Here is a 27283-nt window from a genome sequence, read left to right on the forward strand (position 1 = left end):
ATTCTTTACGGTTCCACAACTGTAATCTCCTAGGTAAGTTACGACGTTATATAAACCGTAAGCTTGCTCGTCACCTTTCTGTAATCACGAGTTGAAGGAGGCGTTCAACGCAGTACCATCTTTTCTCCTACCCGTCGAAATCGGGTAGTTGTTCAACATTATTTTACCGAAGTGCAGGCAGACAATGTTATTCGCGAGAAACAGAATAAAATGACACCGATGGGAATCCGTTGTTCAGAGAAGTTTATGGCTGGTCGAGTTCTTTTCATGATGCTGTAGAAGAATAAAATGCGCAGACCAGACGAAGACGAGAAGTTGACACGAACAGGCGCAGTCCGTTTTTCTTTGTCAATGGCCAGGCCATGACATCGCTCCAGGCATTACCGAAGAAAGGCCTCACACCCCGCGTTGTTAGAGGATGAGCATTACCCGACTTACCGCTCGTTACAAGTATCAGAGGAAAACGGTTTCGCGAAAGCTGAGTTAAACGGCTGCACATGATTGTACAAAAGAAGCGATTCGAAAAACACGGCCGATCTCAGTACCTACAAACTAAAATGATTTATTTTATTTATATTATTTTAACATACTGCAGCCTTGATAGGCTATCGCAGGAGTGGGTACAGAATACAAGAAAAATTGCAATACAACAACACAACGCAAAATGTACAGAGCATGAAGATCAGTGGTTATTAATGTACAAAATGCATTCATCACGTGATAAAGATTTAACATGGCCGGGCAACACATTTCATATTTCAATAGTGCGGACAAAAAACTGTATTTATACGACTTTGTTCGGTGATTAAAATGAGCCATGTTCAACTCATGACGATGCCTGGTGAAAGTTTGTTTGGCGGGTGTGGTGTAGTCGCTGAGTAAAGGAAATCGTGGACCGTGAATGAGAGTGTCGAAAAACTTTAAAGATTCGACGTGACGACGAAAAGAGAGAGTTGTAAGCTGTAGGCTATGAAGATGAGAACTAGGTGAAAAATACCTATCGTAGCAACGATATATGAAGCGAACTGCCCTCTTCCGGACAGATTCAATTTTTTGATGTCAGATCTTTTGTGAGGATTCCATATGACAAAGCCGTACTCGAGTATCGGAGGAACTAGGGTTTGGTAGGTCAGGAGTCTTGTGTTAGTTGGGGCCAAACGTAGAGTACGTTGTAGGTACCCCAGTCTTCTAAGGGCACGGTTACACATTATTTCCATGTGATGTGACCTAGACAGATCCTAAGTAAATAAAAGACCTAAATATTTGTATTCAGACACATTTTTCAGAGGTGAACTATTATACGAATAAGCAAAAGAGGAGGATAGAGAGCGTTTTGTAAATGACATGAAGACAGTTTTACGGAAGCTAATTTGCATCTGCCAGGTTTCACACCATGATTGGATTTATGCGAATGAATCGTTAAGAATGATGTGATCATTGGAGGTTTTAGTCGTATGGTACAAGACGCAGTCGTCGGCGTACATGCGAATCTTAACGGGAGTGTTGTGTGCTAGAAGGTTGTGTGTCTTGAAAAACATTGTTTATTAAGATTTTAGTAAAAAAATTATCTCCATCTTGAGTACCCGAACGAGCGAGCTTTTTGACATAGGCTTTTCAACTTTCTCACTCAAAATATCGATTATTCGTGTTCTTTTCGATAGTTCCAGCGACGAATAAGTGGGTAGCTCACGCTCACGCGATATGGGTCTTTGGCACCGAGCTTTGTACAAAATAGCCAATGTGGGTTTGGAAGAAGAAATAATGCAAGATTTATGTGACGTCATGATGACATCAAATGAATGTTAATAAGACATCACAAACCTTCACCATCTGTGACGTCATGACGACGCCATCAAGTGATAATTTTGGCATCACTTGTGGTGACGCAGCCGACGTGAGAGGCCGACGGTCAATTTTCGTGTTTGATGAGGCATCTAAGTCTTGCGCATTAATATATATTTTGTTTTAATGTCCCTCCTTTTGAGTGATCGTACTGATTGTATTTATGCTATTTTTCGCGGACGATTTTTGAAAAATTCTGCATTGTCTCAAAAACACCTTGTAAAAAAGAAACAGTACTCACGACAAATCTCGTCCGTGGTGTCTCCGCAGTCATCGTAACCGTCACAACGCCAGGATTTGTTAATACAGCGGCCGTTGTCGCATTCAAATTCATCGTGAGTGCAGTTTCGCGGTGCTGTTGCAAATAGAAAGGAAGAAGCCAGTGCATACGTCAACTTCACCGCTCATATGAACATTGGCTCTAGTTCATGCACACATTTTGCTGTAACAGTTCAACGGCAATAGGCGCCATTGTGATGGGCGTAACCACACCCCCATAATATGTGACCCTAAAAATAACAGATTACAGAAAAACTACCAGTTCCCTTTGTATATAGCTTCCTTTGTACGGCTGTATCTTATTCGGTAATAAGAACAACGTGTCGCAGATCGCTTAGAAGAGAAGATATGTAGACGGAAGCTATAAACGCAATTTCCATATCAGTATTTTAGTTTTTCAAGTCACACGTAAATATTTACTGCATATGATGACATGAATACTATGAAAATGCAAATATTCATAAAACAATTTTAACGCGTCCACCAGAAGCAATAGAAATAGGGATGGTGCACACCTCTTGACACGTGCAGAGTGGCCGACCTTGCAAAGTGTAAATCAATTTCGTTTTAACTTTATAACGATATACAATATTTAACTTGAATTGGCTGAAATAACAATTTAGCCTCGTTATTTTTGCAGTGACTTATCGAGGAGTGTCATAAGAGAAGTCGCGTATAGGCAAGCCGATTTTTAGAGCCACAGCCTGCAAATATTATTTTCCTTAGTTGCTGTTTCATATTCTGTTTGACAGACACAATGCGTTCGAATCACACTTACTGGCAACTGGCCATACAAACAGTTTTATCGCAGCAAGTCGTTTATGGTGTACAATGGTATGGTTTGTAGTCGCGCACGTGTCGCACTTAACCCTCGATTACGGCCGGCAATCACCTTAAAGATGGAGGTCATTATACCCGCATTTCAATGTCAGTCCTGCCACATTCGGATGTGGCAAGATGGCGACTGCGGATTTGCTCAGTCTCTCCGCTGCTTTATATATTGCTGATCATTTACTGCGACACGCTGCGTATATTCCAGAGTTGAATAAAACAACGTTTCGCATGGCGCCTGTGTCGCATCGCAGGCTGGATACCCGGTGAGGCATTGACTTTCTACGGCTAAACCTCGGGTGCGCTTTGTAGCTCACTGGAAAGCAAATGAACATGTTACGTGTTAGACGGAGTTCAGTTAAACGACACGGCAGTGCATTGAATTAATGCAAGCGTTAGCGACTGCCTACCAACATCGCGATTTCTGCCATCCTTTAGTTCCCTACCCACGCCCACCCCCTGTCCGGATTACAGACAATAATTTTAGTTTATTCATATTTAGAATAGTTAATTGCCAATGAGAAATTTCTAATCACTCTGCACCAACTACACCAATGGTGAATGAGCTTTATATATGGCAGCCTATTATGAAGATTTACAGCCTTGCCTAGTTGCATTAACCATATACAATGTGATTTCATGTTAAAAAGTTTCACGTACACGCAACCATATATACGATGCCGACACAAATTACATCGGGCAGAATGTGCATATTGAGATAGACTGTCTAGATTTATTATGACGTAGTGCTGAACTTTGTAACATCCTTTTTCCTTCGCACAAACACACAGACGTTAATATATTCGCCGTGCCTGTTTACTGCGTGTCGTTGAGCACTAAGGTCGATATGCCAGAGGTAGACTCACCGCAGTCCGCCTCGTCGCTGCCGTCGGTGCAGTCTTTGCTGCCGTCGCACCATTGCGGCTTTGGTATGCAGCGACCGTTTTGGCACAGCGCTTCTTCCGGTTGACAGATGGGAGCTTCGTAAAGAACAAAATGTTGCGAAGTGTGAGTGGGGCAGCCGTGACTGGCTATAAGCACACAGTATATCAATGAAAAACGAAACAAACAAAACACCTATAACACTCCTCTTTCGACGCACATGAGCGTGCCGTAAACACTGTGATAAGGAAAAAAAAAAGACAAATATAGGTGAATACGCTGGGCAGTTTCTGTGGCTGAGAGTTTAGCGTAAGCTCCTGAGACGGGTGCGACAAAAATACGCGGGTGCGACTATTAGAAGCGAAGCAGCGTGGGAGGCAACTGCTGCTGTGCAACAGAAACTCAGTTCTGGAACATATTAGGGATCGGAGGAGGATGACGCGGTCTGGCGTTAATAGCAATAATTGCTGGGACTTTACGCCCCAAACCTACGACATGATTATGAGAGACGCCACTACGGAGTGCACCGGAAATCTCGACCACCTGAGTGTCTCTAACGTGCACCTGTGGGGTTCCCCGAGCTCGGACATACAAATACCTTGGGGTTATTTTCACACACAACATGCAATGGTTGCATCACATAGATTACATTACATCTAAAGCATTAAACAAAAATTAGGTTACTTAAGACGTACATTATCTACATCGCCAAAATCCACCAAATTACTAATGTACAAAACACTAATCCGCCCTATATTAGAGTACGCTTCGTGTGTGTGGAATCCATACGAAGTGTGTGACGTGAACAAAATTGAATCTGTCCAAAAGAAAACTGTTCGCTTCATTTTTCATCGCTATGACCATAATTTTTCGCCCTCATCTGCAATGAAATCTTTGAATTTATCTCCATTGTGCACAAGGCGTGATAGTGAGCCTTTTAAACTTTTGCACTCTTATGTTCACTCATCATGCCGGCTATCTAATCATAATTACATCGTGTATGCTAATGCTCTGCCAACTAGACGTGGTCACAATCTTAACATAAGGCCATTCTTCGCACGTACTAATATGTTCAAATACAGTTTTTTTTCCGAAAATTATTGTCTACTGGAACGATCTACCAGGTTCGGTTCGCGAAATGAATATGTCAGATTTTTTTGGAGACAAATGAATGACATTGTTGTCCTATTTTTTTTTCTCATTTGTGTGCCCGTTTGTGCTTAGGAGGTGGCGATATTTGTTCTGACGAAGAACTTGTTGTGATGTTACTGTTATTCTTTCCTATTGTATGTACCCCACTCCTGCAATAACCCTCCATTGGGCTGCAGTATTTGAAAATAAATAAATAAATAAACAAGTCTAAGCACATGGGCTTCTAGCATTTTGCGTCCAACCAAATGCGGCCGCAGCGGCCAGGATTAGATCTAGCGACGTTAGTGTCAGCAGTCAAGCACCATAACTATAGACCACCGCGGTGGGTTTGACTGGCGTTGCGGACGTCGCATCTCTGTGGTGCAGTATAGTCAAAAGCAATGATGACGGCATCTGTAGCCTTTGTAATATGTCGGGGACATTAAGAGGTGAGGAGGTGAAGGGAAAGAGAGAACAATGGAAGAACTAGGAGCCAGAAGGCGGTTATTTCCGTACTACACGATCCCGCCAGTGCAAAATAGCTTCCCTTTGTTATCTTCATCCTGGCTGCAGCACGTCGCGTTTACGCCACTTACAGACAAGCGGCATAGACTGCCGACATTAACCACATATGGGCAAAACTGTCTAAACCAAAGAGAATTATCACAGGTGTACAATTTATGCACCCGAGTGCTGAGATATCAGCGGAGTCTAAGTGTTTGAATGGAGTGGAATGGAGAAAACTTTATTCAGCTCCGACGGGGAGTGAGCTAAAAATGAATAAATTCTCCTCTCTCTCTCTCTCTCTCTCTCTCTCTCTCTATATATATATATATATATATATATATATATATATATATATATATATATATATATATATATATTGTAATGACGAAGAACGACACCGGTGCTCTGGCGCGAGAGCAGGATGCGCGAAGAAGAGAAGAACGAGGGTCAGAATAGAACAGCCGGCCTAGCGTACGGGCGTTGTCTCTGTTCTCTTCCATTACAATGGCGCAGTCGTCGAAAGGCTTCGGCGAACCCCGGCTGTTAGCTTAAGGCAACGCGTCTTCCAGAGGAACGCCGTCACGCTTCCTCGCTGATGGAACCCGCAAGTAGACCACCGCGGCAAGCATCTATGCCACCACCAGCGTACGGCGTCCAGGCTTCCATTGTGGTTCCGGGGAACTACTTGTCCGGTGACGCGCTACTTCGCGGCAACAATGCGCACGGGCTCCTCTCGCCCAGGGACGGCGTACATGCCTCCTCGCCACCACCTGCCAATCCGTCGGCGCTTCAGGCACCGTCCGTGGACGGCGTCCAGGCCTCCTCGGCGGCTCAAGCCTCCTTCATCGACGCCGCAGTGCCAGTTCACGACAAAGCCATCGCACGGGTACCGGTTACCTCGGAACGCGGTTGACGCTTCCAACGGCAAGGACCCCGGGAATGCCGTCCACGCTTCCCGCAGCGACAACGGCTTACTGAGTACTCCATCGGCACCTGAGCCGCTTAGGGGTGCTGTGCAAGCTCCCTCGGACAAGGGCCCCTCCTCTGTGAGTACGCTGATGGTGTCCTACTCTTCAGACGTCACCACTGGCTCCACGCGCGGATCGCCCGAGAGCGCCGCCGAGCTTACCGCCACCATCACGCGACTCCGAGTCACGGTGAACGCCATGGCAGCGTCAATTTCCGTGCTGTGTCCTACCGCATTGCCAGCACTGCACTCGCTCAATGCCGCGTTGGCCGCCGCCGCCTCGCAAGACCATGAAGAGAGCTCACCCGAGAGCCGCAGAGAGCTGCGGTATGCTCTCACGCAGCTCTCTTACCAACTGGCCTGCTTAGCGTCGGCTCACTCTGGATTTTCACCTGGCATGTTACCATCGCCGGCTGCCTGCGAAATACCCGAGTTCCGCGGCTTTCAGGACCACGTCGGAAAGTGGGTGGCTACCATCAACGCTGTGGGAGCACGCGAAGGCTGGACAGACCAGCAGAAATGGTGGGTGGCCATCGGTCACCTTCGCGATGCCGCCAAGGCATGGCATGCCTACGAAGGCGTCCGGCAAGGATCTTGGCCGGAATGGTCAGCCAAGCTGTTGAGTCTTTTTCGCCCGCTATCTCATGCCTGCGACCACCTAGCTCAAGATCCACTGTCAGCCCCGGATGGGAGCTGTCAGACCCACAGCCTAGATAGTGCAGTTCAAGCCTTTACCACCCTGCCCTCCCTCAATGACCAAGATCCTGAAGGGCGTCATCCCGACGGTGCAGGTGCGCCCTGCACCGACGTGCTCACTCTCATGTACCGAGTTCCTGAAGAGAACTGCCGCGATGGTACAGCTGTGTCCTGTACCTCATTCACAGCAAGCTTTGCGGAACGCACCACCACAGACACTGACGCAATCCGCAAGGCGGGCATCGCAGTCCAGATCTCAGACTCCGCGCCTGGACACATCTTACGACATACCTTGCTCCAGAGCAAGACCACCTGCGGGCCACCGAAGCCGATGACGGGGACCCCAAGCTCATCATCACTTGGAAACGTGGAGATTCCGGCTCCTCTAGTGCCTGACACGCGTGCAGCGCACAAGCCGAACGAGCCCATGACAGCAGATGGTCACCTTGCGCCGAGTGGGAACCGGGGAGACCCCCCGGAGGCCGGGAGGCCCATGGAGGCCAGGGAGACCAACACAGCTGCAGACATTGAAGACATGCCTCTGCAATCTAAGTGTTACGCTCCCGCGACGCCAACGCAAGACGTTTCCTTGCATACACGTCTGTCACCTCTGTGCGACGCTAAAGTTATGGACACTGATGACTCGGCAGCGCTGAACCTTCTCCCAAGGTCGCGCAACAAGGGTCATCCACTAGCGGCATTTCCTGCCGCTCAGCCTGTTAAGTCACAGCGTGACCAAGGCCTTCAACGACCACCCCGACACAGCCAATGTCGCCCTCCGGAATGCTCGGCAGCTCGGCAGGACAAGTCGCGGCGTATACACACCGACCACCACGACACAGTCAATGCCGCCCGCCTGAACTACGTTTCACACCTCATGAAACCACGTCACTGCGTGGCCGAGATCGGCCACCTAGATGCAGCCAGTGCCGCCCACCAGAGACACTGTCGGCAGCTGCGGCCGCTCGCAGTCGTGGCCGAGTGTAATGACGAAGAACGACACCGGTGCTCTGGCGCGAGAGCAGGATGCGCGAAGAAGAGAAGAACGAGGGTCAGAATAGAACAGCCGGCCTAGCGTACGGGCGTTGTCTCTGTTCTCTTCCATTACAATATATATATATATATATATATATATATATATATATATATATATATATATATATATATATATATATATATATATTGTGTGTGTGTGTTGTGCGCCATTGGAAGTGTTGTGGACGATTTCGTGATATCAGTACTGAGTCGAATAAACTACCTTCAATAGAAACAACATTCCTTTATTCTTTTGGAAGCGTAAAGGTTGCATTATGAGGCCCAGGAAGTGCATCGAACTTTCGAGGGTACTCCATCAGGCAAATCTCTAATGTAGAGCTGCAGAGCAGATATATATCGCTATACATAAGAATTTTATCTTAAGTAATCACATGATTCATTCAAGTTACCTCACTGAAGCTGTGTAGATGTTTGACTCAGAGAAGTAAAAAAACGAAAAAATTCACCAAAGAACTCATACAACATAAATTGGTGACGCTGTCCAGAGAGCAGGCAAATTGTGTCCGAGCGGCTCTTTCATCTACCCGCCTGGCTGCTTCGACACAGGCTTGAACGTGTTGCAGCCCTCCCCGTCGTTGTCGACTTCGCGGAACGCATCTAACAAGGTTCTCGTTTCAAAGAACGCATGCGTAACAATAGAAATATATAAAAATAGAAGCCTCGGTGAGGCAAGCACTGCGACATTGAGCGCAGCTTTATGCTCGTAACTACATAGTGCTCTTGTTCTTTCGGGCGCTTGGTAACTGCTGGATGTGCTTAAATTTCAGGTCCCCTTTGATCTTATTGCGAGCCTTTTTTTTTCTCCCGGCATACTGTGAAGCCACTAATCACGTTTGCGAGTTCCGCATAATTTATGGGGTGCAGAGTGCCTTTCGACAGGGCCGACTTACTCGACATAGAAGCGGCTTTTGAATAGTGATCAGCTTGAAAGAGGAGTGCGACGATCGCGGTAATTTCTTTTTTATATTTTGTTTACCATGTTTCCTGTTTTCTTCCTCTTTGCTTAATTTTTCACATCATGGTCTCTCGATTACATTACTTTTTGGTTGCCGTGTCTTTCCATCAACGACCACGCTATGCTTGTACTATGCAACGTAAATTTTGAAAGCATTACATTTCGTCCTACGTCAGTGCTCTAGATCTCCGCTCTCTCGGAAACTTTCGACGATGCATTGTCCTGTCAAAGCCATTTAGGGACGAGATAGATGTGGTAGAAAACTAAAGTACTTCGAAGCCTAAGTAGTGAACTGAAACGCATTGGTGAACGTCTTCTCAGAACTCGGGCTTTCTACGCCAGAGCTGGTGAAAAGAAAGATAAATGAAGAAAAACCAGCCTACATGCGCCTGCACTGCCTGGTTGAGGCGTTCAATGCACGGTACTAACGCGAATACGACAGCATGTCCCAGCTCAGGTTGCTGGCTTCGTTCATGTGCACTTAAGTGAATAAAGAAATGGCGCCAGAACGCCGCTGCAGCCTATAAAGTGGACGAAGATATACTCATGCAAAGCCTGTGCAGCATCGTGTGCGTGTGAGCCAAGGTTATCACGGGCATGTTTCTTACTCAAGCTAGGAAACTTGCTTTCGCTGAGTAGCACAGGCAGCTGCTAGAAGTGGCAGGAGGGAACATATTGTTATAGAGTGAGCCTGCAAGATAGAGTGCGCGACCGTACGGAGGAGCCATTTTCGGGCTGTCTCCAGTAGTGAAAGTCAATCGAGGCGTCGCGGTAGCCCTATGAACCCTCTGCATGCAGGAAGGCGGATTTAGTCTCTTGAGGCTGCAGGAGGATGCTTCTTGCGCGACGGCGCTACGAAAAGCACAGTGTACTTGACCTGGATTGTGACGCAAGATGCGCAGGGATGGTTTGGCTCATAAGGGACAAAAAATGCGTAGTAGGTTTTGGCAGACCTCTCGAGGTGGCGCTGCGGCAAATAATTGGCGGCTTGCAGCCGTTGCTGCTTAGCTCAGTTAGTCCAGTTGGGATTGGGCAAGTCACGCACGCCATAGACACGTCTCCTATCTGCAAGCCGGTAGCCAGTAGACTTCTTTCTTCCAAGATGGATGTGCCACGTAGGATGTAAAAGAGCAATGGAGTGTGCCACAAAGTATCATCGGGATTATCGTCCTCACCATGCCCCATTCGCGCTCCTGCAATATTCCTGTTGTTCCATTAAACTCCTTTACGAGCGTGGTGTAGAGGCGTGACGGCACTTAATACGATCCCCTCGCCTTCTTTCATTAAGATTCCACTCTTTCTCTCTCATGCGCAAACATTTTTTGGGTAAGTGGCAAGACATTTTTGGCAATTACGCGCGGCATGGTGAGCTTATTCGCCGACATCTTGCCACCAAGCACAACACCCACGTTCGCTCGCTTCACTCGTCACGCACATTACGCGTTATTCGATTGGATATTAATTACCCGCTCCGGTAAAGCTTCACCTCACGCAGGTTCTGACGTGCCGGCTGTGCGTGCAGGTTTGGAAATACTAAACTCAAATCTAATAATCTAGAACCAGTATAGCGCGTGACGTTTGACGGCTAAAAATACCGATCTCATTACGGGTTCCAGAAATTTATATCCAAACACAAACGATTTCGTGACTACGCATCGTCTGTCTCACATTTCATTTCATATGCATCTCATATCTGTGCTTCACTTAATACCACAAGATAAAAAAAGGATAAATAAAAAAATTACGCATTCGTCTCTTTCAGCTTAGAAAGACGACTATGAGTAAAACAGTTATTTACATAGAATGTAATTATGCGTATGACAAAGCAAGTTGTTTATTTGAACAGCCGCTCCACTATTCAGTGCTACCTAAAGCAGACAGACAGAAAGAGAGAGAGAAAATGTGGAGACATGCGCTGTTTGGTGCTGAAACCTTGAAATAAAACTTAGAAAACATCGATACACGTCCCGGCTGCTTTTACGGTAATTAAAAGTGATTGTCTCTTTCCTATAGCAGACATACAGGGCAGAATTATAAGAGCAGTCCGGTTTAGGTTAGCGAAATATGTTGGGCCATATTTTCCTTTTATCGCTTATATCTTAACGAAGAACAGTGCAGTGCTACATCGGTATAACAAAAAATAAAATTTGTAAGGTTACTGCGAAACTCGACAATCTCCATTGTCTACAAAAGTACAACTATTGTTGTATTGTGAATGACTGTTTGGATAATTGCGTTCTTCCCTTTTTATAAGGAAATTCGTACGGTGCAGGGCCATTAAGTCTGAAAAAGTTTAGGCTAATGTATCTTTGACCCGTGCACTGAAATTTTATGAACTAAAAGCAAGAAAAACATAACATAGAAAGCCTCCTAGTGCAGACATACGTTTCCTTTTGTTTGTATTTTTGGTGTCTAGAGCATTCTGGTAAACTTTACTGTTCCGGGTGCATAAAACATATTCAAATAACTACAGGGGACGTTCAGCAGCAGCTCAGTGTAGTTATGTTTCGAGGTCTTGAAAAAATTATTATACAACATTAGGAAAAATCCAGTGTGCGACATTTGAATATATATGAAAGGATAATTTCTTTTTGTCAGCAGAAATTAGGACAGTCTGCCGAACTCTGTCTAATTGTAGTAGATGTCAAACTATACTGGTAGCAACGCGCTATAAATTTTCTATACAGGCCATTGAATTTGTCTATAAGAGAATCATGAAAAAAAAGCCTACTTAGTACAGCATACAAGCGTATAGCACTGAAACGACATTGAAATTTTCTGTATGCCTATAATGCGATGGTGCAGAGAAAACTGATGCATTAAACTGCACTCTTTGAAAATATACGCCTCACTTTACAAGTATCGCTGTCAATAAGACTCCGTAACAATGTCAGGCAAACAACTGTACGGTTTGTATCGAACCGGTTGGGCTTCGTGGTGCTGGTGGTGGTGGTAAACATTTAATTCAAGAAACTCACAAGACAGCGGCTTGTGCCTGAGTGGCAGTCCCTAGTCCGGCATGCCATTGGAGACGGCCATGTCAGTTGCGTGTACTCAATTTCCATACCACTCTTTACAAAAGTACACAGGATATTTTGTCGTCAATCGCTTAAGCTGAAAACGCGATGCTAGTGGGTAAGCAGCGAGGCATCGTCGAAACTCAACGCACCGTCTGGTTGCATGAACCCGATTCGGAGTTTTTTTGAAGTGACAGATTGAGTTCTACAGAACTGGGGCCGGATTTACAACACTTCTCTTTCGTAAGTGCGTTTTCCCATTGGTCAGCTGGTTTCACTAATGATATGTCCTGCATGATGATTGGCTGAAATGTTCTCTTACGAAAATTTTTAGCGTAAGACGTTATTGTGAATGCGGGCCCCGGTAATCAGGTGACAGCAGATTTCGCAACATGATGATGGGCGAATGAGCGTGAATCACGCAATCTACGTGATGCAAGAGGCTATGGGTTACGCTGCGAAATCGCCACGCACTTCACTGCGTGAAATGCGGCATCAGCCTATAGTTTAATATTGTGTTATGTCTAGAACTGACTCATTTTACTTGGCAAGAAAATGCAGGGAAAAAAGTTGGTTTATAAGAGAATTGAAACCTTCCAGGGAGCATAGCCGTTGCGTTCAATGTATCTGGATACTTTGTTGCTTCATTTGGGCATTTTCATTGAGAAGAGAGCCGTTCATCAGGATATCCGCCGATGTAGTATGGATGATCTAGTTCGTTATATTTCGTTTTGCCTTTAAAAAAGGCGATTCATTACAGGGGTGTCGTCTTAGGTAGGAGCTATTCTGCAAAAGTATGGGAAGCAGCGCCGAGTATCATGGCACCGTGAAGCAAGCCCATGAGGTTTCACAACCAGATCCTACTTTTGAAGGCCACGCCCTGAGTTAAGAAATGGGGAAGTTCAATTTAGGAGCGAGCTCTGCTCCCACACACAGATAAAAGACGTTGGGCGGTTATTTATCTACACCCTGCAGTTTATTTCAAGTGATGACGCAATGTAAAGAAAGAAAACGAGTGCATCAAGGCCATTGCGCGCAGGAGCATTCTATTTGGCGCTGATTTATGTCGGGCGGTTTATGACAGCGCAATAGCCGTCCAGCGCAGTATATTCTGGACAATGTCGGCCGAGTAGAGTCACTTTCTTTTACAGCGCGGCTTAGCTGGGCCTGCGACTTTTTGTGTACGTACTACGGGATTAATGCATCTCGGGCCACTGGGCTTCGCGTCGGGCTTGTGACGAAGCGGCCGGAGCCAACTTGGCGGGGGATTCGTTACTATAGCAACGACGTTGCGTGGCTCGCCATGGGCCAGTTATAAGGCAGGGCCACCGGTGCGAGACGGTGCCTTGAGCGGTAAGGCCAGGATCTCGGAGCAGTCGGGTGCCGCACGAGACCTGCTTTACGAGTCACAAATCACTGCTGGCTTAAATGGGTGCCAAGAGGGACGGCTTCTCTGAAGCGAATCGCCGGCCATGACTGGGATCTACCTGATGCCCCTAGTGCGTCTCCGGAAACAGCCTATATCTCTTGCGCGTATTCTTTCGCGTTGTATATAGGATCGTTCAGGGAACAGCCTTTGTTCTCATTTTCTCGCCACGACCTTTCACTTTGCCGAACGCGTGTACACATGCGGGCCATCGTACGGAGCTCTCCAACCGCATTGCGTGGCTAGGAGCCTTAGTTCACAGTTATCTGGGCGAGCTGAGACGACGTTTAAAGCCGGGCTGGTGGACAAAGAGATTTAGGAAAGACGGGGCGGCCGTAAAGAAATTTTTATGGCCAATCTGCTCGCCTGGTTCATGGTCTTTGGATGCTGAGCCAGCAGAGGAGAAAAAACATCGTTATGTCACGGCGAATGGACTGTGCATATCAAAGAAATACCTTTCACCTGCTTCGTAGTAATCCGGCGTTCGCTTCTGTATATCCCAGAACGTCTCACAAGAAAGCACCGGAAATAGGAAGCCCCGTTGCAGTGGACCATGGCTAAAGCTTGGTGACCTGGTGTTCTAGTTAGTCAGCATTGTAATCTTCAAGGTAGTAGGCTGTTCTACTCTAGCACGTTAAAATTCTGGACGGCGTCATTCTGTTATTGTATCCGTTATGTCTGGCCCTGAAAAAGAGGGGCATGACCGCGTATCTGTTATGTACTCTGAGCTTAAAAATACTGGCTACATCTGAAACTCCTTGAAATGCGACGTAAAATACAGAAATTGCCGCAATATGTTGGTTTTATTTTGCAAAATGCATAGATCACCAGTCGAGCCCACGCACAATGAGGGAAGCGTTGCTTCAAAACTTGTATGTTTCTTGAACTAGCCCAACTCGCGATTCTGCTTGTATGTTTCGGTTTTGCAGACAGCGTTGTCATTGGATGCGTAACTATTGAAACATTTCGTGTTCATGGGGTAGAATATAAAGGTCCGAAATAAGTTTTCAAAGCTGAAGCTATGACAGCCTTGGTGTAGGGCACATGAGCACAGCTGTGCAAACACCACAGCTCCGCCACAGCTGTTGGCGGCATGTTCTTTTGAGGGTACCAAAGATTTGACATACCAGTTTCCGCATATTTAACACGATGTCTGTGAGGACCCATGAGCTACTTAAAAATTGAAAATAAGAATCATTGTGGGTACACAGCTTGATAGGACTCATTTAAACGCCATGGAAGTTGTTTAGTATTTATTCGTCGCATTTTTGCAACTGTTGCTAGTGTGACGGCCCGAGGACAAAACATTCCTTCGCGCACTACGGCCTCCTGGTCATGTAATGATAGCGCAGAAACAATAATTCTAGAGTTACTGATACTAGAGCGCTACTATTTTATCTGGGAAAATAATGCAAAAGGAATTAGCGGACACGGCTTGCCAAACCGATGATACAAGAGAAACGATTGTGAAAATAAAGATGTAATCCCAACGCCCTTAATATCTGAAAGTATCCTGCTGTCATATAACTGAGCGGTAATCAGATTATTCCAGCAGCTTGCTATTCCGCATGCAGAGAAGTCATTCCGAGCGGGCAAGCAAGGGAACATCGTGAGAATGCTAAATTATTATTTCATCCGTTGTGCATACCCGAGAATTGAGCGTCTAACGCCAATGATGAAAGAAAGAAGGAAGGAAAGAAAGAAAGAAAGAAAGAAAGAAAGAAAGAAGGAAAGAAAGAAAGAAAGAAAGGAGGAAAGAAAGAAAGAAAGAAAGAAAGAAAGAAAGAAAGAAAGAAAGAAAGAAAGAAAGAAAGAAAGAAAGAAAGAAAGAAAGAAAGAAAGAAAGAAAGAGTTATATCGGCTGAGAAAAATTACCAAGTTCCACACATCATGCGGATCGGTACTGTGTGATGCGCATTACGTTCCAGCGCAAGCACGAGCTCTAAATTTTGTCAGAAAAGGAAATTTCACTGAAGACCGGGTTGTTTCTCTTCCATTTCAGTCCGTAGCGACAGGAAGAGTGATCGGTCAAAGGGAAGGACGGCGCAGATCAATAGGCTAGTCGTCGCTATTAGGTAGCAGAAGAAACAAAAGCGACAGAAATGAAAAGGCAGGGACAATAACCAGGCACTACTAACGTTTTTGCTACCCTGCACAGGGGTGGAGAAGTAAGAGACGTAGCGAGATATAAAATAAAAGGAAAGAAAAAGAAAACACACAGTGTCACACACAAGCACACACACAAGAAGGTCGCAAAGAAATAGCTTGTCTACGTTATGCTCGAAAGTTATGCGTGGCTCCGCTGAACCTTTAGTATTAAGTTATCACAACATTTTTGCTTGGTTAGAGGGCCCATACTTGCTAGGTTTGACAAGCGTGCGACTTCGACGGGAAAAAGAGTCTACTATTTTTTTATAGGCGTGCGGTGTGTCAAACTCCTTAGTATTCATTGGTTATACTATTCATAGGTGAGGGGCTGTGTGAACTCTGACACATTCGAACGCAGCAAGCACGGTGCAATTGAGATCTCTCTCACCGCATCCTAGCTCGTCGCTGCCGTTGCCACAGTCGTCGTCCGAGTCGCAGTGCCATCTCGCCGGTATGCAGCTGCAGTTGCTCCCTTCTTCGGCGAAGCTGGTGCAGGCGAACTGCCCTGGACCGCAGTCGCACATGGTGAGACCTGGGTAGTAAGACACAAGGGCCAATGTAATAACGCTGTTTACGCTTCCTCCCAGGGTTAAGTGACAACAGGTAACAAAGCTGCGCTAATGCACGACATACTATGTGCTCGACGTACTTAATAATGGGACGGGAACGTCGCAAATAGCCTGAACGTCTCCTGCAAGAACCATTATATGAACAATGTATACATAACAGACATGCATGACTGCCTTTCTATAGGGTATATTAAAAATAATTGTGGCCTTAGTGCATTTCCGTAGGTTTATTCATAGAGGATGGGTTGAAACTTAACTATGAACTAGCACAGCCGCATCTAATCTATGCAACCTACTTTTCAATGTGTCCGAAATTATTAAGCGTCAAAAATTACTCATCGCAATCGGTATCGGTCACGGTTCCGTCACGGATCAGGTAATGTGCGTAAACGTGGAAAAAAAATTGAGAATTAAGGCAACATGCTTATCGCGTACGTTTGAAAAAAAAAAGGTCGTGGTTTTTCAATAGGTTGATTTTACATCAACGATAGCTTTTGTACTATTGATTACGGTTGAACTGCAGAGCGCACAGGTACGTATGCCAAGAGTTGGTGGAAACGCGGAAATATATTGAATATTCACACTTCAAAGTGTAGTGTTTACGGCGATGTGGTATCCCGTAAAAATATTTCGCAAATGTCGCAACACAAAATCAAGCTTTCAGGACAATTTTTTTTCCGGCTCAGGCGAGCGTCTTAGGGAGTTAAACCCGCATACCTGACAAAGTAGAATTCTCATCTTTGAGATCGAACAGCTCTTTGAACTTTGACTACTCTCTGCCCGAATATCCGCTTCCTTAAGAATTGTAAGAACTATGCCCGTCGTCGATTTAATGGACGCATCAAAGGAGCGCGCGCGGCACGTAGAGCCTCCGCCACCTTTGAAGCTGGCGATTTGGAGCGGTACTATGCATGAGTAATACATACACGCTGCCGCCTCCGGTGCATGAAGCGCGAAGCTTCCATTCCGAACCTCTGCATTTCGTGTCTGCCCGCGCCAAACAAACGAACAAAAAGATAAAAAAGAATACACGCACACATTCCGAAACGTGCACGCTGTACCAGAGTTCCCACGACGTGTCCCGAATGCCTGAGCGCGAAAAGTCATTTCAAATATGCGTTTCTGCCATGCCTGATGCGCGATGCCACGCAAGGGGAGCACATCGGTGAAGCTCGTCCGGTAGGTGTTACAGATGATGCAATAGACACGCGTCGTGCATGTTCGCACCTTCTTGCGCGACCTGTGTAGGCTCGCATAGCTTCAAGCATTATTCTTCCGACACATTTCGATCATGCGTAGCGAGGCCTAGAAAGAAGAAAAAAAAGATGCTTGATCCCTCTGTCATAGGAATCGGTATAACACGAAAGTGAAACGTGTCGTCACAGAAGTAGTTGATTGCTTTAGCGCATTGGTATATCAGAGCTTGTATAATGCCTATTAGTGTTTGGCAGATGTAGCACCAACTGGTGTGGACGCACTCACGTTGACGCCTATTGGCACATCTCCGTACCTACGACTAACACCCATGATCATGATTTAACCCTTGCGGTAGCGAAAGTTCTTAATATATACGTGGACACCGCAAATGGTGAATCTCGCGCAAATATGGCATCAACAAGCACATAATAGACACTGATATTCGATATGCACTCCTCCAAAGGGTCGTGAAAGGCGAAGAGAAACACTAGGCGCGTTATGTCTTCCCTCTGGCCTAGCAGTTAATTCTCACAGGGCGAGCGGGGAAATCGGTGCGACAGCCAGCTGAGCGTTGTAGAGCTACTTTTTGATATGGATGGATGCTATAAGCGAGGCTTGACCTAAAGCCACCACCTCACGGTGTGTTAAACGAAATTACACCTCTATTGGAAACGGGCCGAATGGGATGGTCGCAGCAACGGCGCGTTTTTTTTTTTGTTTTATTGTGATAGCAATTATATGGACAGTCTCGGCTGGATTTTGCCGTCGCCGCCGCCGTCATGCACCGTATATGTATAAGTATGTATATATATATAATCCCCAAAGCAAAATAATTCAGAAAAATGCTTCCGAAGCGCGGAATCGAACCAGGGACCTCTTACTCCTCAGCGAGTGGCTCTAACCACTACGCCACGAAACGCAGATCCTCCACGTAGCTAGCGGCGAGCGTTATGTACACACCCTTTACCGCTGGACAGACTCAGAGACGGCAGGCGCTTATGAGCGTTTATTCATTACCAGCGAGATGGTGCGAGGAGCGCGACGGGCGCATTTAAAAGTCGTCGGCGAGCTCGCTCGCTTCTTCTTATATTTGCGCAAGGAGAACCTTGCCCTTCCGCTGTCTGTTCGCGCGGTTTTCTCGTAGTGAGGGGAAGAGGGATGTTTCGAGCTTTCACCGTAATGCCCGCGCTCACGTTACGGAGCGTACGAAAGTCACGCGAGCTAAAGGGACGCCGCTAAACGAACAAACAGGAGAGGAGCGCGAACTATCAAGTGTCACAGCTCGACACTTGAAGCACGCTAGTTTCCTTCGCTGCTTCGGCCGCCTTTGCAACAGGAGCGCTGTTCAAACTGAGAGTATCCATTGGCGAGCCTCACTTCTTTTAAGCATTAGTTTCTTGCTATCGCATTCATTGCTTCGCCCTTGCGACGAAACTGTGACTTTTTTTTCAAGCCTGGTGGCACACATGTCACCACCCTGTTATAGAGGGGACGCTCATAGCATCCATCCATCCATCCATGCAAGGGCACTGTGAGAGGAAAGTGTGAAACATAAAAGGCGCGTTTATGTAGCTTCCGCTATGTGTTTGGCGGTAGCTCAGTGGGCTAAACGCCAGCCAGCCAACGTCGCCACTTAGAAGTCATTGGTTCGACTCCTGTCAACGGAACTTTTTTTTAATAGTTTTTTTTTCTTTGCCATTTGGTGGCGTTTATTTTGCTGACGTATTTCCGTGACGGAAATACGTTACGAAAATCTTGGTGGACCCACGCATACAGCATTTCGTGTTAAAAGAATACGTGTTACTCTTTTTTGTGAATCTTGACTTTCCACGTATATGACTCTCTTTAAAGAGACACGTTAACTCTCTTTTGGTTCCCACGACTATTAAACGAGAATATAATAATCTCGAAAGGGAGTTCCCGTGTCTCTTTAAAGAGAGTCGTATACGTGGAAAGTCCGGACTCACAAAAAGAGTTAAACTACTCTGTTTTTAGAGTGTGTTTTGTTTCCTACATGTTGCATCTAGCGGCTCGGGAAGAAGTGGAACAATACTTCCGGGCTGAGATTCGCGGCGCAAAAAGATCGCCGTACTCGAGAATTGTGTAACTGAATGATTCCTGCACAGCGGGAAAAATAACGGCCAGATTCGAAGTGGAATGACGTGGCATGCTTCACATCATCGCGTTTTCTTTTTCTACGTGAGAATTTAAAAAAACAGGTTTTGTAATTTTTTCTTGTGTTTGTGTGCTCTAGAAATATATACCTACCAGATTTTTTAACGGAAGCCCGTGCACAATCTCGATTGAAACCGTGGAGGTGAACGATGCCCTTAAAAATAATTTCTCGGCCACCCGCAAATCAAGAATGAAATAAAGAAAAACGGCCTTGGTGCGCCCGTACGATCTATCAAGCGTACAACAACCATTTCACGTTGGGAAGCGGTAGGGCAATGTTATTTAAATTTTTGTTATAATTATATGGACTCCCGAAACGCGTTCGTGCCGCTGGCCCATTCATGACACCTTTTTAGCCCCGTGCGCAGGGTATCCTGTGACGTCAGTGTATCCCCGACATCCTCTACTTTTTATTTAGTGTGATTCAGAAGTCACACATATGCAATGCGTTTGTTTTATTGTCACGTATGCTGTAGGCAGCAGTGGTTCCTGAAAAAAAAAGTAAAATCTAAAGCAGTGATATGAGTCCATAATTAGGTTATCGGAACTCCCGGAAAGATGGAGGATTGCCATGATCAACAGTGCTCGAATAGAAGTGTTTCATTTGGAGCGAATGTTTCGACAATGACGAGTGAGCTTGCCGGCTCCACTGTAGAGGGTTGTAAGGCATTGTTTTGCAAGTATCTGTGGTAATGCGTGATGAATACAGTCCCGGCCAAACTGATGCCATGCTACCTTCCGTTAAGGGGGATTATTAGCGAAAAAAATGGCGCAAAATTTTGAAAGGACACAAGACGAAGAAGACACGACGACAGCGCCCCATTTCAGTCCAATCCATTTCGTTCTAAAAACTTATTTCCGGCGCTAAATAACTTTGAAACCATTGTTGATATAGACAATGTGGAACGTTCTAATGACTTTTCTCGTCAGTGTTTTTACAAAAGCTCTGGTACCGTTAATGTCAGCTTCCAAGTTCACATAAATCAAATGCCTGACGATATATTCGGTTGTAAATACTGACACTCCGTAAGGATAACTGTAAAGTGCGACACGCATTGCATATATTAGGAAAAAACAGTAGTGTTCATGTCTTCCTCATTCTCGGAGAGTAAAATGTTGGATTACCAAAACACACCGTCGTTATACTAATTAAGGTGCACATGCTATTCAGAACGGTCTTGCTTTTATGGTTGGCAAAGAAAATCCTGAAGTGTGCTCTGCCTATGCACGTACTATAGGAGAGACTCGGAATATGTGCGCTAGAGTATCTTGCACGTAGCGGCGCCTCACTCTGCTATGCTCGCAGGACCTATTAGTTGCGCGCACCACCATAGGCGTGCGCAGGGTTCCCCGTTAGGGGGGGGGGGCAAAGGTTCATCGCAGCGCCCCCTCACCCTACTAACTCAATGTATGGGGAAGATCTTGCGCCCCCCCCCTCCTAGGTGACTAGAAGGGTCAATGTACGGGTCGGATTTCGCGCCCCCCCTCTTAGATGATTAGGGCGGGCGCCCCCCCCCCCTGCCCCTCCTGTGCGCACGCCTATGCGCACCACCGGGTGAATGCAACACTCAGTCGTAATCACTGCACAGAACTTGTGTAATCGCACCACTGCGATTACGTGCAGTAAGAAATGGTATACCGTAAGAAACGTCAATAATGGATGCTCGTGCCGCGAAAATGAAGAGTGAAGAGAGATGTACACTGTGGGCAAACTGTTGCTGCGGGAGTTTTATGCAGTAGAAAGCTCGACTTCCCTTTCACGAAGCCTCATCCATTGGCGTCCGCCAAACGTTCTGGGCACGTAAAGCTTTTGTAGTTTGGCATCTGTTGGAGAAAAAGAATGCCTAAACTGCAAGCCGCGGGGTCACGAAACGTGTCTATTCTGGATTTCGGTGTTCTCTATGCTGATGAGGCGGATTCATGCGGGGGTGCCCAGGAAAATCGTTGTTTTTTTTCCGTTTCTTTGATCCCGAGCTTTCGCTTACGTGAGTATAGACGAGTAGAGAAAGACCGTTGACAAACAGGAAAACTGGCATGCGCCATTCTCAACGTCAACATGTAAAGTATTATGCTTTCATGTGTTCATGTGTGAGCATGATCATCATCAGCGTATACGTGCTGCAATGATGATAATCAGCCGTGTTTTAGTGCTTTTAATTTCAACCTCTCCGTTTCTACCGGTGGGAAGAATTTACTAATGTTGCCGTACTTGAGAGAAATAGCGGAAAGACTCGCTGCGATCTTCAGCGAGTTTCAATGCGAAAAACGTGAATACTTTTCGTCTCGCTACAGCTAGAGCGAAGAGAACACGTTACCAGAATATGTATGTCACTAATGAATAGGTTGAATGTATTCCTTCATTTCTTTTTTTTAAATAAAAACTGCCTGAAGAAGTTGTCGCCATTTCTTGGCAACGGCTAACCCTTTCCACTTGTTTGTAAGGATAAAAAATAAAAATATAGGAAAAACATATCCGTACATATATACAGTGCTGTATTTGGTGAGTTCAAAAGTCCTCGTTTTAACACAGCACACATAGAGGTGCACATTTTTGACGTAGTTCGCTCAATAGTCTCCACAAATAATTATGTATTCAAAAAACGTCGAAACAGTTCAATGCTTTCTGATTTATCTACTATGACCATAGGCCTAGTACTTTCTCTAATGTTTTGCATGTTTGCCATCTATTGCGTGACACCAGATCACTTTTACATGTTTTTTTGCATTTGAAATTCTCCTTCTTCCTTTTTATGCTTACCTATTTAATTGTTTGATGTCTCTTTGATTTGATATTTTTCACGTAACGTCAGTTTTTCGGGTTCAGCATCTAACAAATATTGTAATATGTTAATTCAAACAAACTGAAATTGACAATAGGTCATGTTGTTGAATGAATGTCGCGCCATGGTTTTGAGAAGAGAACGCAGTCTGGGCGAAGCAACAACTGCAATCGCAGCAGCGTGTGTGTGTGTGTGTGTGCGCGCGTCCTTACTTAGGCGTACTGATCCCACATATTTGCTTTGAAGTGAAATTTATCTGTGTACAAGTTCGTCACGTCTCAGCTTTCAAGATCCTATAGCACCATATATCGATTTCCTCTTCAATAACACTCTACCCGCCACACACACACACACACACACACACACACACACACACACACACACACACACACACACACACACACACACACACACACACACGCATACATTTTTCACTGAAAGGAAAATAGAAAAAGTCAAAGTGCGTGGTAAATCATCCGTGCTAAAGACGGCAGCCGAGCGTCGTCGTTGAAGGCAATGACAGAAATAAGTCCATCGTTTCGGAGTAATGGAGAGTGAGGATGAGAGAGGAATGCGATAAGAGAGGAGTTTCAAAAAGAGAAAAGAACGGCGCGGTTCGTATTGTTGAGAACTTCCTTGATCACGTGAAGATGGCGGCGATGAGTCCTTAGATTTTGACAAAGGAAAAAAGAAACGGAAAAGATGGTAACACTCGCAAGTTGACAAAAGAAAAGAAAGCTCGAAGGATCACTGATCATCGAACGTGTCGGCGCAAGAAAGAGATAAATATAGAGGCACGAGAAAGGGCAAGGGAGGTGAGAAGTGGGCGTCAGGGAGAGGACCTGAAGAGATCAGAGTCCAGAGGCCCTCAAAGAAAAAATAAATAGATATATATGAGAAATGAAACGGAACTGGCTATGATCGTGACGAAGAGGGTGACAAGGGGCGCCACTCTATTGATTCGAGTTTGAAGATCTACGTTCGTATCATTAAAAAGAAAAAAAAAGCTCACTGGAGTTCTTTTCGACATGCCTCCTCTAGAGAGCGCTGGTAGTCGCTGCGGTTCTCGCGAGTCCTCCTACGCCCTTAGCTTTCCTATAGGTCATTCTGAGAAAGCTGCCGGCTTCTCCCATCGAAACTGACTACTTATCCTTCCGGCCTATGCACGAGGAAGCCCTTAGCCGCTAGCTTCGAAGAAGCCTCTGTCGACAGCGAACTGCTTGAGCGCTTAGAAGAGACACCCGCCCGGCTCGTTATCTTGGTGGAAAGACTGGGTTTGAGAAGAGAACCAGCGCTGAAACCGTGGCGCGCAGCTTACTTCTGTCCTCTACGTACTTTTCATTTTTATAACATCTTCTTTTGACGTGGTTTGTGCCTTTCTCTGGCCCGGTGGACTTGCGCTTCTTCGCTTTGTATTCCTTTCCGTCTATCCGCCAGCTCTGGTATCTATAAAACCAGTAAGTTCGCCATTTTTGTCTGGATCATTAGTTTGCTTAAACTTCGGGAAGCCAGCTGACGTCAGTGATTTTTTTCATTGTTTTAACCGCCTAACATTGATATCCTCCAGACGAAGCGATAATGAACACCAATATCGTTTTTCATTTTGTTCATGTGCTGTCATCAGCATAAACACCATAGTTTGATAAAGGCAGGGAATTAAGAACAGGTATTTTTTTTTATTTTGGTAGTGGTAAGTTTAGAATTCACTAGGTGTATCAGAGGAAGGACGGAAAAAGGAAATGAGAAATGTGAAGAGCGTAATAATCACGCTTCATTTTGTTATTGGTAGTGACTGATGTGCGGAATCATTTCCACGCTAATTAAGATTGCCTTGCATTCAAATTATATACATATATATATATATATATATATATATATATATATATATATATATATATATATATATATATATATATGTGTGTGTGTGTGTGTGTGTGTGTGTGTGTGTGTGTGTGTGTGTGTGTGTGTGTGTGTGTGTGTGTGTGTGTGTGTGTGTGTGTGTGTGTGTTTGAGCAAGATCAGAAAAGGCAGCCTCTCGCTTCGCGATGAATGACGTCTGTAGCGACGAAGAGGGTAGCGTTTCTGTGCTGAGCGCCGCCGTCTTACGTTTTAACGCTGCTTCGACTTGCACGGCTCACTGAAACGTAACACCTTTCTTCCTCTATATGATTTTTACACGCGTGCTTAGCTGCCATTAGTACTTTCTGTTTCACGTACTCTGTGACTGCACGAGTTTTTTTCCGTGGCACATTTCACGTAATACACCACGATTCTTTATTTAAATAATGCTTCTTGAGTCAATTATGAAGCCATATTAAGTTTTTTTTTTTACCACGTGCACCGTCCAATATAGCGCGATGTTTACATTCTTCCTGAAGAAACGTCAAAATGTAATTCTTGTGCACTCGTTGTGCTCGAGCACCGCTCTGTTCTCGTGATATAGCGGAAAGCAAGTACTAAATAAGGCGGCTTCACTGTGTGAGAACAACGCAATGTCGGGCACCCGTCGACGGACGTACGGCGGTGACAGGCATGTGCATACAACACTACAACGCGCACATGGCTGCAGTTAATAATTCTGAAGTACTTGTGTTACAGTGCAATATTCTATAATTTACTCCAATAAAAACCCACATACGCGCTGCCATGCGTAGCCAAGCGCCGAAGTAAAGTAATCCGGTTGAATCGTTCGCCTTCCCCTTCCCCTCTAGAGGAACAATCATATATAGTCTAATCACCAGGCCCAATGGCAAATGCAGAAGGCTATAATGGTCTGACGAGTCGATGCAAGAGATGTCGCATCTTGCAACACGTGTAACACTTCTCATTCAGGGAACCACGTAAGAACCATTGGTAAGAACAAAGCAGGCCAATAGTGGCAGCATTACGCCCATGCCGTTCCCTACTTGATTTTCTCTGCCATGTACATTATTTCACTATTACTGAACCCAGAAACTTCGGAAGCCGTCTTCAATCTCCTTATATCACTGCGTAAACAGCTTGCGTCCGCATGAGCTTATCGTTGAATCGCGGAAGTGCTCGCGACGAGTGCCATGCTCAAGCGTAAACATCGACGCACAATAGAGTTGTCACTTGTGCGGTGCTAATTTCGGCTAGGGATGCGCCTGCCATCCCATTGTTCTTTCAACGAAATATTCTGCGCAGCCGCCGCCCCTCAATAGCGAGAGCCTTCGTGTATTTAGGTGGCTATTATTAGCCAATCGACCGATGCATTGAGTCCAAGCATTACCAAGGTTCTAACTCGAGCGGAAGCCCACGTAGAATGTTTCTGCGTTGTAGTGGTTTTCTAAGCTTAAAGTGCGCGTGGAAAACGTGCCTCATAGCGATGAAAAAGGATCCGCTAATTGCCCGAAACCCCACAACTTGGGGCGTCATTAAATTGTCACTACAGCCTATATTTACTGAGGAGTTCGGCTGGGATTTAACGCGAGAGCACAGCTTAACGGAAATAGAAAAAGCCCTTTATAGCATTTTTTCGATGTTTGTAGATTATTTTGGGATTTTCGAGCTAGTTTTATTCCTTTAAACAGCTGGTTTGGTATAGGTTAAAATATAACGAAAAAGGCGGCGTTCAGTTATTCACGCCTCTGCCATTGAAACGTGACTAACTGGGAGAAATTGCTCGCTCCCTTTCTAAATGCGAACATAATTTCTGTAGTTCCTGCGATGGATTCTGGATGCGTGTATAATGCAGCTTAAGTGGGAACCTTCCAGTAAAAAGGTTCCAACCTTAAACTTTAAAAGCGGAGCGTAAACATCAACGATGCACTGAATACAGTTACGCACGGATGGTTGAGGGATACTGCAAACTACCACTCATGATCTGAGAATGATAACCCCCATTGTTCGTCCTCTAATTACCTCAGTCTCACTGTTCAGATCTGCGGTCATAGCCTCTCCTAAGTAGGTGTATTCCTTTACCACTTCCTGTTGTTTGTTACCTATCGCAAAGCATTCTTTGTTTGGTTGATTAAGAGCGTTGTTCACTGACCTCTTTTGAGCGAAACCGCAACTGCCCCATTTGTTAAATCACTGTCGCGAGTGTGACAATGGCATCCAGTTTAACGCGAAGAAACACCCTATGGGAAAGGCAGGAGGGCATAGAACCGATTCGAGTGCGCATCACCCGCGTTCGCGTATTGCAACGTTGCTGTATCTTTTAAAGACGATAGTCTTTCTTGGGGAACTTAAACGCAGAAATTTTGGTCTGTCTTTCTGTCTCTCTTTCTGTTTGTCGGCACGTCCCTCGATTCAGCCACTCGGCCAAAGTTGAACCACTTGCCCAAGGGCCAGCCGTCTTGAACTGGTATGGCTGTTCATACTTGTGAACGTTGTCGATCAAAAAGTAAATATCATGCATATCTGAGGTGCAACATCACTAGGTAAGTATAGGTGGCGTGTTCCTTTAATAGAAAATGCATACATACGTAATTTTAAGGATCCTAGTTTCTTAAGCTGCGCTGAAAATGCATAAGAATGGAAGCTTGAGCGAGTTGGTATGCGTTCATCTTTGTTGAAACAGCGCTCACTAGACGACGACGAAGTAAAACAAGGCACAGGACAGGCGCTGCCTGTCGTGTGCCTTCTTTTACTTCGTCGTCGTCTAGTGAGCGCTGTTTCAACAAAGCTGAAAATGCGACTGCGCTGAAATTTGCCTTCCTCCGTGCCCTTCGCACGAGCTCATTGTTGTGTTTCGGTTTCGGTTCTGTATTGCACTGTACGAATGCCATGGGTTGTTGTTGAAAAACTTTAGTTTTGAGAAGGCCAAGAAGGTGAAAAAAATATTTAAAAAATGAAAAAGCAG

The 27283-nt window shown here is 45.4% G+C and overlaps 1 protein-coding gene across 2 annotated transcripts in view; it reads right to left on the minus strand.

The window, feature by feature from the left end:
- LOC119383659 (low-density lipoprotein receptor-related protein 4) overlaps positions 1–27283 on the minus strand; it is a 182835-nt gene that overhangs the window by 74317 nt on the left and 81235 nt on the right. For both annotated transcript variants that reach the window (XM_049412608.1, XM_049412607.1), the window contains exons 2-4: positions 16126–16269; positions 3819–3932; positions 2084–2197 (exon numbers count right to left, since the gene is read on the minus strand). In XM_049412608.1, coding sequence (XP_049268565.1) covers positions 2084–2197; positions 3819–3932; positions 16126–16269 — 372 coding nt within the window. The remainder of the gene's footprint in view (positions 1–2083; positions 2198–3818; positions 3933–16125; positions 16270–27283) is intronic.

This window comes from Rhipicephalus sanguineus, chromosome 2 (assembly GCF_013339695.2).
Source record: "Rhipicephalus sanguineus isolate Rsan-2018 chromosome 2, BIME_Rsan_1.4, whole genome shotgun sequence".
NCBI lineage: Eukaryota > Metazoa > Arthropoda > Arachnida > Ixodida > Ixodidae > Rhipicephalus > Rhipicephalus sanguineus.